This window comes from Chenopodium quinoa, unplaced genomic scaffold (assembly GCF_001683475.1).
Source record: "Chenopodium quinoa cultivar QQ74 unplaced genomic scaffold, ASM168347v1, whole genome shotgun sequence".
Taxonomy (NCBI): domain Eukaryota; kingdom Viridiplantae; phylum Streptophyta; class Magnoliopsida; order Caryophyllales; family Amaranthaceae; genus Chenopodium; species Chenopodium quinoa.
Genome location: NW_018743946.1, coordinates 4112490 through 4124034, shown reverse-complemented (window position 1 = coordinate 4124034; position 11545 = coordinate 4112490). Strand labels below are relative to the sequence as shown.

General features: G+C 43.8%; 1 protein-coding gene across 1 annotated transcript; it reads right to left on the bottom strand.

Moving 5' to 3' along the window:
- Nucleotides 1-3957: 3957 nt before the first annotated feature.
- On the bottom strand, nt 3958-7967 carry LOC110688932. Its single transcript, XM_021865681.1, has 3 exons — nt 7756-7967; nt 4675-5076; nt 3958-4585 (listed from the first exon to the last, which is right to left on the bottom strand). The coding sequence occupies exons 1-3, from the start codon at nt 7965-7967 to the stop codon at nt 3958-3960; spliced, it is 1242 nt and encodes a 413-aa protein (XP_021721373.1).
- Nucleotides 7968-11545: the final 3578 nt, after the last annotated feature.

Genomic DNA, 11545 nt, shown 5'->3' with positions numbered 1-11545 from the left:
GCTCAAGCTGAACGTGTCAGGCCTCCCCCTCAGGCGTCCCCGAGGTAGTGCCCTGTTTTGCTTTGAGCAGGTGAGGTGAGGTTTTAGGGAGGGATCCTTTAACTTGTCGTTTTAACAGTACTTTGCCACTTTGTGCTAGAGTGTTTCTTGCCTCTAACACTTTATAATTATTCTTGTTTGAATTCTTCATGTTAGCATATGATGCTGGGGCATAACATATTAAACAGATTTACGCAACATACTCCTAACGCAGAGGCTTGTATTTCATTGAATAAAAATGGCTCAAACGCCTTAATTAACATAACATGAACTGAATAAAGGTTTATCAAACTTGAAACAACTATATTTGTTTTTTCAAGCTATTTATACAAAATACCTCTTTATTACATCAGCATTGAAACTGTTTTTAAGACCTGACCTTCTTGATCTGCAAAGAGGAATGCTCCTGGTCCCACCTGCTCGTGAATGACGAAAGGGCCTTCCCAGTTTGCTGACAACTTTCCATGCTGATTTCCTCTTCCCACTACTGTTGTCCTTCTATGGACTAAATCTCCGGGCAGGAGCTCTCTATGCTTGACCCTCTTGTTGAAAGCTTTTGAAATCCTACTCTTCTGGGCTGCCAGCTTGAGAGCTGCTTTTAGCCTTACTTCTGGCAGGAAATCTAACTCTTCCAGCATGCGCTTTTCGTTTCCTTGTTGCTTATAGTGCTGTATCCTCAGGCTGAGAATTTGCACTTCCACTAGGACGACTGCATCAGCCCCATAGGCTAGGGTGAAAGGGCTTTTACCTGTGGACTCCTTCTCAGTGGTTCTGTTTGCCCACAGGACCTCTAGGACTAGGTCTGCCCATAGGCCTTTGTATTCCTCCAGCTTCCTTTGCAAGGCTATTACGATCAGCTTGTTTGCTGCTTCTGCCTGGCCATTACTCTGCGGACGGCAGACTGAGGCACTTGCATACTTGGTGCCTATGTCCTCCAGGTAGTCCTTGATGGTGTCATAGTCGAACTGACATCCATGATCAAAGACTATGCACTGTGGCACACCGAATCTTGTGATGATGTTTTTCCATATGAATGTCCTTACTTGGACTGTCTTTATGTACTTAGTGGGTTCAGCTTCTATAAACTTTGTAAAGTAATCTACTACCACGATAAGATACTTCCTGCCCGCTGACCTAGTGGTGAAAGGTCCCAATATGTCCATTCCCCACTAAGAAAATGGGATTGGGCTAAGGATTGTAGTTAGATCATTTGCTGGTTGGTTTATAACTGGTGAATACTTTTGACACTTGTCTAATTTTTTCACATATGCTAGTGCGTCTCGCGTGAGAGTTGGCTAGTATGCCCCCCTTTTGAGGACTTCTAATTCCAATGCCTTTCCACCAATGTGGTTAGCGTATATTCCCGAGTGGGCTTCTTCCATAATGACTTCCTGCTCCCACTCTGGGATGCACCTCAACAGTGGTTTTGAGAAGCCTTTCTTGTTGAGCTCCCCATCCATTACCACATACCAATTGGTGTCGTTCTTCACCTTCTTAGCTTTTACTTTGTCATCGGACAGCGAGCCATGAACTTTGTGCGCCAGAATGTCTGAAAACTAAGCCCTCTGCTGTCCAATGCAGTTTACCTGTTCTTTTTCGGTAATTCTACTTTCCTCTAGGACTTCAACCATAACTGTCCTTGTGAGGCTCTGTAATGTGGAACTAGCTAACTTAGATAAAACGTCAGCCTGGGAATTTCCTGCTCTGGGAAATAAGTCTATCTGAAAGTGGACTAGCTGAGCTGCCAGCTCCTTTACTTTAGTTACATATTTTAGCAATGGCGGCTTCTCTAATCTCGTACGCTCCTTGCAATTGGCTGGCGACGAGTTGAGAATCAGTTTAGAGATGTACTTTGCGGGCTCCTGCTGCGATACTCATACGCAGGCCTGCCAGCGCTGCTTCGTTGTTTGATGCTTTGAACTTGAACTTTATGGCGTACTCGAATACATTTCCCTCTGGGGAAGTTATTATGACTCCTGCTCCACTTCCTGTTTGGGCTGAGGATCCATCTACTTTCACCTTCCAAACCCCAATATCATCCTCTTTCTCCTCATAGGAGGCTTCCACTATGAAGTCCGCTAAGGCTTGTGCCTTGATGGCTGCCCTAGGTTTGACCTCGAATTCGTACTTAGAAAGTTCAATTGCCCATTTTAGGAGTCTGCCTGATGCATCCATTTTCTGTAGCGCTTTTTTCTAGTGGGTGATTTGTGAGGATTTGTATTACATGCGCGTCAAAATATGGTTTTAGTTTCCTTGATGTGGTGACCACTACGAAGGCCAGCTTCTCTACCCATGGGTACCTTTGTTCTACCTTAGTCAGTACATGGCTCACGAAGTATATTGGCCTCTGTTGCTTTTGTCTTTCCACCAGCAGAACGACTACGATTGTCTGTATTGACGCGGAGATGTACAGTTGCAACTTTTCCCTCAACTCCGGGCTGATCATTGTTGGTAGCTTAGTCAGATGCTCCTTAGTACCCTCAAAGGCTTCTTTTTCTTTGGCTCCCCACTTAAATTCTCTGTTCCCTTATCCGCTGACTTGCTGATGAACCTGGTCAGCGCGGCCAATCTGCCCGTCAACCGCATGATATCCTTGATGCATTTAGGCTCAGGCAGGCTTAGGACTGCTTCTACCTTTTCTGGATTTGCGTCTATCCCTCTCTCGCTGATCAGAAAACCCAAGAACTTTCCTGAGCTCACTCCAAAGAAAATTTCTTCGGGTTGAGTTTGATTTTATACTTATTCAGGGTGGCAAATGTTTCTTTTAAATCCATGATATGCCCTGCCTGCGTGACACTTTTAACAATTGAGTCGTCAACGTATACTTCAACATTTCTACCCTTCTAGTGTAGGAATACTCTATCCATTGCCTTCCGAAAGGTTGCCCCAACATTCTTCAGCTCGAAGGGCATAGCTATGTAATTGTACATTCCCCTTTCGGTAATGAATGCGGTTTTCAGCCGGTCTGGTTCATGCAGGCTGATCTGATGGTACCTTGATAAGGCATCCATAAATCTTAGCAAGGCGTGCCCGCTGGTTGAGTCTACCAGCTGATCAATCCGTGGCAGCGGGTAACAGTTTTTTGGGCATGCCTTATTGAGATCTGTGAAATCAACACACATTCTCCACTGGCCATTTGCTTTCTTCAACATGACCACGTTGGCTAACCACTCTAGGTAGTCACAAGGTTAAATCCTCCAAGAGTTTCTCCACCTCCTCTTGGATTGCTTGATTTTTCTCCGTGGAGAAGCTTCGCTTTTTCTGCCTAATTGGCTTAATATCCTCCTTCACATTCAGCCTGTGTACCATGACTGCAGGGTCAATTCTGGGCATCTCATCTGCGGAAAATGCGAAAATATCCTTGTTCTTCCTCAGCAGCTCTACGAGGTGTACCCCTACTCCTGGATCAATGTCTTTCCAAATTTTCACCATTCTCGAGGGGTCACCTTTGTGAGCTCGACTGTGACTTGCTCCCCATTGGGAAGTGGTCTAGCCATTTCCTCTTTTGCAGGATCAAAGTTTTCCATTTCTACTTTCCGTTTATCCTTTTCCCTGTGATATTCTTCACGCTTCCTTTTCCTTGACTTCCTCTCAGCCTGCTTAGTGAGCCTTCTCTCTGAGCCAGGCTGCTGTCTGGTTTTTGTGGGCTGCTTTAGGGCAGTTATGTAACATTGTTGAGCTGTCTTCTGACTTCCCATGATCTTTGCTGATCGTCTTTTATTAGTTGTGTAGGCCATGGCAAGGTGATAGGTGGATACCACTCCGCCTATCTTGTGGATGATTGGTCTTCCCATGATCACATTATAGGGTGAAGGAGAGTTTATCACAAGGAATTCTGCTCGAATATCACGCCTTCTTGATCTCTCACCCACCCGGACTGAGAGCTCGATTATGCCTTCCGAGGTTAGCCCTGACCCATTAAACCCGGTGACTTCGTAACTCACCCTTTTCAGATCCTTCTTGTCCAACTTCAGTTCGTTGAACGCGCTGATGTATATGATGTTGGCTGAGTTTCCTCCATCTATCAATATCCACTTCCCAGTTTGCAATTCTCATTGTCACTACTAGTGAATCATCATGAGGGTAAATTATGCCCTTCTGGTCATACTCGTCAAACGTGGCTCGTGGCTGCGGGGGAAGAGGTGGCCATCTACGCTTCTCATTGTCGTTTATCTGATTTATCATCGCCCGCAGGTCAGCTCGTGCTCTGTTAACTGTTCCTCCATGCACTGGACCCCCACTGATCACATATACCCTGCCTTCTGGCTTGCCATCTCTGTCTCTGTCTCTAGCGGGACCCCTATGACCTCCTCTGCGGTCAGCGTGGCCTATTCTATCCTCGTCCTTCCTTCTGAGAGGGTCATCTCGCTGCTTAAACTGATTCAGGTACCCTCTCCTGACTAAATCTTCTATGTTATCTTTCAAGTGTGTGCATTCCTCAGTGGTGTGGCCATGGTCTCTATGGAAGTCACACCACTTGTTGGTATCACGGTTCCTATTAACCATCCTTGGGGGTCTCTGCCACTTATCATCAGCTTTATTCAGGCTGAATATATGAGACCTTGAGTGGGTTAGTGGGTTATATTGGTGGAACCTCCTAGGCCTTGGCCCTTTCTTTGGATCTGGCCTTCTCACCCCCACTGCTCTGTCCGCTTCTCTGCGACTTTTCTCGGCAAGTCATCCCTGGGTGTGTTCTTTGCCCGCTTAACTGAGTCACCTGGTGCGTTCCTACTCAGCATTGCTATGTCAGTCTCGACTGCTTTGATGAACTTGTGCCCTTTACCTAGCGCTTCAGCAAGTGTTTTGAGGCTCTTACACCCCATATACGCTCTGAATGGTGAGCCTGGTAGTAAGCCACTCTGCATTGCTAGTAGTGCTACCTTTTGACTCATATTTGGGATGGTTGTTGCCTCTTTGTTGAATCTGGTGATAAACTCCCTCAAGGGCTCGTCTTTCCCTTGAACTAATGACATCAACTTGGTTGTCATTTTAGTTCGGTCTACCAGGGTTATGAAATGCTCCATGAAAATTCTCCACCTGGTTATACGAGTATACAGAACATTTGGGAACAACTCTATACCACTCCGCTGCCAGCCCCTCCAGGGTCGGCGGGAACGCCTTACATCAGACTGAGTCCGTCATAGTATAAAGTACCATGTGGTTCTCAAAAGCTGATATGTGGCTTTTGGGTTTTGTTGTTCTGTTGTATCTGCAGCTCAGCATCTTAACCTTCTCCAATGGTTCTTCTAGAATCTCCCGGCAAAATGGGGAATCATCTGGAACAACCTGGATTCGCGCTCGTTTGTCTCCCTCCGGGCTGGGTCCCCGCTCTGAGGCTGGCGACCTGCTGCGGGGGACCCACTTCTCCGGGCTGACCTAAGCCTGAGTAATTTCCTCCACGCTCCATTCTCGATTCAGATTACGAGCTTCCAACTCCAATACCATCTTCCTCAGTTGAATGAGCTCCTTTTGCTTAGGGGTGAGGGTTGAGGAAGCCGGCTTCTTTGTTGCGGGCTACGCAGTTGCCGTTGTCGGTGACGGACTCGCCCCCTTACCCATATTGGTAAGGACCGCCGTCATTGCTGCCAGCTGCTCCTTACTGCACTTAGAGAAGTTCTGCAGGATGGCTGGCATATTTACGGGCTGTGGTTTCTAGGTTACAGGTGCTGAAATAATGAGCTCATTGTTCGCGTCTGTTAACAACATTTCGTATTTGAAAATGGAACTGGATCCTGCCTGATCGACTGGTTTCGACGCCGCTTTAACTGCAGCCGATGTCGATCTGATGGGGTTGGATTTCTAAGAGATGGTCGATTTGGGATTTCTGGTGGATCCTTTTGGATCGAGGGTTACTGAGGGGGTTTTTTGTGGTGTTTGGTTGGTCTCATTAGCTTTGGACATGGGTGTCGGTACAGTTTCTTCTCCGGCCATGGTGGTTAGTTAACTAGTCCCTAACTCAGTTGGTGAACCTCAAGTTAGATGATCCTACCCCTCCTTCTAGTGCAAATTGTTCCAGGTATGGATCCAAGGGTTCTTCTAGGTGAGTTGCGTCCCGTCAACAACCTACATAAGGCAACACACTTAAACTGCCCTCGGGGGTGGCTCGAGGAACCCCCTCCAAAGCTTAAGTTAAAGAGTGTTTAGAGAGAGAAGTGTACTTAGAGAGATGTAGAAAGTATAATAACTTGAGTGTCTAACCTCTTTTCCGTTGTACTTTACCCTCTATTTATAGGCGTACCATCTCCTTCATGGAGAGTTCAGCCTGGTCAGCCTTGCGGGCTGACTCCACCGAGCTGATGAGCCCTTCTTAATTGCTTTCTCGGTAGTGAGTGCGCACCCTGGGGGCTGGGCGATAGTTCAGCGGGAGCTATCCTATACACATATATACATACGACTTATTTTATGCACCGCCTGTTTTTTTTACAGACGGATCCCTTTCTTTGACTAACATGAAAATATTATTGGGAGATATTAAAAGTAATGTGAGGCCAATGGCTGTATAATAAGCTAAACATTAAAAGTTTTAATGGCTATACAACCGTCTTCCAAAAAATTAGACATGAGGCCAATGACCGGATGGTTACCTATTTTACAAATTCGCCTGCTCCAATGTGAAATATGGAGTCGGTGACGGCCCTCTGGGTGTTATCGTCGCAGAGGGCATTGCATCGTTTGCTCTACAGCTACATACAGGCGGCAAAAATTGAACGGCCTACTTGGTGAACTCATAGCCACCTGACCATGGCAATCTAAAGAATAAATAAGTATAGGGTGGCTGGATGTTAGATACATCAATCGTTTGCCGAGTGAAATTCTACCTTAGATTACCTCACGAAATTATACAAGTCCTCCCACCAAAGACATGCAGACATCGAGTATAATTAGATTACGGCCACCTACATAGTCGGCTAGTTTGAAAATTAGCCTAAGTAGGGTGAAACTCACTCGAGTTGGGGTGAGTGCATAAGGCTTATAGAATCGCCTGCTTATGTGATAGAAAATTAGCATGCGGGCAATCGCAAATTACTATCTCATGCAACTTGTAATATTGGTAGCATGATCACTCATTCGGATCCGTTGAACATGGGTAAGAAGATAGGGCCTCCTGGAGAATGCGAGACGCCTGTAAAGGAAAACTCCCAGGCGGACCGCTGCTAACTCAACATTTAAGTTCACTCAACTTGTAATACTTGTTGTGTGAACATCCATTCGACCGTGGCAGAAAGGTCTAGTGACCGCCTGCAAAAAACTCCGGATGCTCGAGTGGCCGACTGCACGCTTGGCTTGGAGCAATCACCTTAGTGATTGATTGACTTAAAAATCAGGTATACCCCCATCCGGCATCACACATTTTCAAGCCAATCAACCAACTTATTAACCCAAGCGCACAGCCGGCCAGGGGCAAAACCATCCGATATACCATTCGAATTCAATTCAAATTCAAACTTCAAAAACTAAAACACAAGTGTTAGAAACCAAACACAAACGTTAAAAACCGACCTATTGGCCAAATGATTCATCATAAAAAGCTGACACCTTGGCCAGCAAAATTAATATTTTTTAATTATTAACCGGCTATACAACCGGTGAAAAGAGAGAGAAATTGTTGGTTAACCCGACTCCACAGTCGGTAAAGAAACAAGAGATACTCGGCACGCAGGCCGGAAATGTATTTGAAATGGCCATCCGGCCGCAGAAACAACACTTAAATTAAACAGCTTCAGGAGAGACTCGACTTCATTTTCATCAGCCACTTCTTCATTGGCCGGATGATCTCCATCAACCTCCTTAGCCTCGTCCTCATGCTGGTCCCCCTCGCCGCCATCAACTCCCTGATCTGCCTCAACATCTAGCTCCTCTGTGTCTTGCTCATAACGATACTCCCAAATGGAGTAGTTGTCTTTGGGAAACAGAGCCTTCCACACCATCTTCATTCGAGTGACGCAGTCGGCCTTATTCTCCTCAATGAGAAACCTTTTCTCTTCTTCGGCCCTAGCGGACCATTTGGAGGCGAGCTGCTTTTCTTGGTTGGAAAGCTTGTTTCAAAGTTTTTCATTCTAGCGTTTGAGACTATCCGTCTCTTTGCCAGCATCTTGTAGCTCTTCAACCTTCTCTTTAGCCTCTTTTAGGTCGGCCTTAAGCTCAATCACCTTCTTCTGGGCCGCCTCTAAATCTTTCTTCGCTTGCAAATTGGTAGTCGCCTGTGAGTATAGGATATCTTGAGTCAACAACTCAGTCTTATTCACATCAAACATGGCTTTGTCCAGATTGGAAGCGGCCCTTAAGTTGACAGCTCTTACCTTTTTCTGCTTGTCGGCGAATGGTTTTTTAAGACCATTGATCGCATCATGGCCTGCATCCGGCGAAAGAAAAAAAGTTAGCATATAGTCGACAGAGGAAAGAGTTAGAAATAATTTTAAAAAATACCTCTGCAAAATTTGCAAGGATAGCATCAAAGTTAAGGGAGCCGACTCCTTTGATAGAGTCACGCTGATCAGCAGAGACGGCGGCGAGCATGTCCTTGGAAATCCGCTTAACATCCGGCGCCTGGGAGGCATCTGCATAATCAATACTTGGTGAGAGGCTGGCATAGATCCGGCTAAAAGACTGACTGGTTTCAGACCGAGGCTTAAACAGACAGAAATTAACCTAAAACTCTGGCAAAATACTTGTGAACTTGTACAACCTAGTCCCTCCTATCCCAAACACTCACCCTTTTGATACTTTGTTACTACGGTGGAGGTTCCCCAACAAGAAGGAGTCCATAAGTTTTCTAAACGGAGATCTAGCAAAGAGAATTGGTAAGTTCCCTAACACTTAGTTAAATCACATTTATTTTCTTGTTTAAAAGAACCTTAATTAATTAATTAGTGTTGTTTGATCACCTTTAAAATAATTAATTAATCAAAACACATAGTACCTTGCGTTAAATAAAGATTAGAATTGAATTAAATAATTGTTGGTTGATCACTTAAGCCAAGGCGAATCTTGTTTATTTTCTTGTTCTTTTTCACGAATTTGATTAAATAAGAATAATGACATTACGATGTAATTCCTACGTGAATTAATGCTTTTAAATAAAATCAACTAACATAGTTTTAGGTATCGCGTTGCATATATTGTATGGTGATGAAATCGTAAAAAAGGAAGAGCTAGTAGAGGCCGCACTAGGGCTAGGATAACGATTCCCCTCTAAAAGGAACATTATTCTAGTACCCTTGCTCCCGAACTCATTTCTGGTTTATAGACCAATTTGGGCATGGGTAAACTTATGATTCATGCTAATCATTCCATGAACTCTACATTGAAAAAAGGCATGAACAAGGTTTATGAGTTTTTCCTAAAACTCATTGGCGACTCCTACTTGTTTTTTACAAAAAAGCGTAATGATAGAATCAATTCTAATTCAAGGTCCCCCAAACAGTCAGGAATTTAAATCCTATTACACCCTAACAAGTGTAAAGTCCTAGGCTTTTAAGTGGCCATGTGCATTTAAGGAGAGTACCCCTAACGATGGGATCACCCTCCTTATAGTGGCGACTCCACTGGGGACTTAGAGGTTACATGATTAATTGGTAGTTATGGTCCAAGGTTTCCAACACTAGGTTGCCTATGGGTTGTAACGAGAATTAACTTGGATAATCTCTAGTTAGAGAACGAGACTTGAACGCATAATATCTTCCTTTTTCACAAGAGTAAAAACCAAACAAGCAACATTGCATCATGCATAAGCATAGCACACTTAAACCATTGGGGATTGGCTCATTGACTAGGGGTCGCCAACACTATGCTTCCATCTCGAAATCAATAACAATCATCCCACCCATATCACCAACAAAATGTTGGGAGGGTGATGTCATGAGTCAACACGTTGAGTGATTGATTTGTGCGTCGTTTCTTAAGATATGGTACCTTTGGACACCCAAGCCTTTTTTGACCTTAGAACGACATTGTGTGAATCTTGACTTATGACATGCTTATGTGATTATGTGACTATATGCAACGTGTTAGGATATTCTTCTTTTTTTTTCTCTTTTTTTTTGGTCTAGGTTCCCAATTACAAAGTTGTCTCTTCGTGATTTAGCGTCATATTTTAAGAATAGCATAAAAAAAAATCAATAAAAAAAAAATCGAATAAAAAAAAACAATGACAAAAAAAAAGCTCGAATTAAAAAAAAAATTACGAGCGGGTGGCACGCGCAACTCAATGAGTTGCGCGACCCCTCCCCGCCCAAGTGATTTCGTTGCGCGCGACAGCGACGTGCAACTGATTTATTTGTGCGCGCCCACTGGACGAGTCAATTTTGATTTCTCAAAAAACAAATTGACTCGTCCGAACAATATCTTCATTGAAGAATTGTTAAGGGAGATTTTATCCGTTTGAATATATTTTGCGTCTTTTTCTTTTTATTTTTCTTTTTAAACAAGCGTATCGATTTACTTATCCTTTCGTACTCCTTTAGGGCCGGTTTTCAAGCTTGGGAAAAAGGACCCCGGGGCACTCGCATTCTACGTTTACCACCCAGTGATCAACCTCTTTCAAACCACTTTTCTTCTACAACTAATCCTAGTCCAACAACAATGCCAACCATCAAAGAACTTTAACAAGAGATTCTTTGTTTGAGAGAAGAAAAGGCTCAAGAGGCCGAGGAGAGAAGAATTAAGAAAATGGAAAAAATTGAGAAGAAAAATGTTGAAGCTTTAGCCTTGCAAGAAAAGATGGAACAATTATCCATCAAAGAAAAGTCGTTGGAGAAGCTAGTTCTTCATTCTACAATGGGGAACAAGTACTTTGACGCAGAAAAGTTTGCTCCTCCTCTAGGACTTGCTTTACCGGAAAAGTTCGTAGCTACGGACTTGCCAATATTTAAGGTGACCAATAATCCACAAAATCATTTAATGTGTTTTACGGGCACTATGGAACTAAAGGGAGTTGATCCTAAGCTTTATTCTTTGACTTTCCCTTTATCCCTAGACCCAACCGCGAGAGAGTGGTATTATGGGCTAGATCCAAAATTCAAAGCAACATGGGAAGATGTAGTTTCGGCTTTCATGACCCAATATGAGAGTAACGTAGAGTTCAAGTCAACTTTACGTGAACTCGAGATGCTTAAGCAAGGCGACGATGAAGGTGTCCTTTCTTTCTATGGTAGATGGCGAGAAAAGGTGGCCCACCTTGCCCAAAGGCTTCTGAACTCGAGTTAGTACAAAAATTCATTGACAACTGTCATGAAAAGTACAACAAACATCTACGTTACCTTGATCTAGACACTTTTCAAAAGGTCTATTCTGTGGCTACTAGGATTGAAGATGATCTTGCTAAAGAAAAAGCAAACAAACCTCATCATCATCATCAACCTAAGAATAACTACAAGAAGGGGAATGATAATGCATCATCCTTTATTGACGTATTTGCGACTTCCATGCAATACAATAACACAAATCGATATGATGATTCTAGAAAAAGATGGACAAAGAAAATTTACTCCATTTTTTGTAAGCTATA

Bases quoted from the DNA above. Each gene is read 5' to 3' on its own strand.
- LOC110688932 (XM_021865681.1), bottom strand. From the start codon at position 7,967: ATGGTGTGGAAGGCTCTGTTTCCCAAAGACAACTACTCCATTTGGGAG. The intron at 5,077-7,755 runs GTTTAATTTAAG...TCGTATAACCAG, and splicing joins GTCGAGTCTCTCCTGAAGCT to GTGGAGAATTTTCATGGAGC. The intron at 4,586-4,674 runs GTGAGAAGGCCA...TCATATATTCAG, and splicing joins AAGCGGACAGAGCAGTGGGG to CCTGAATAAAGCTGATGATA.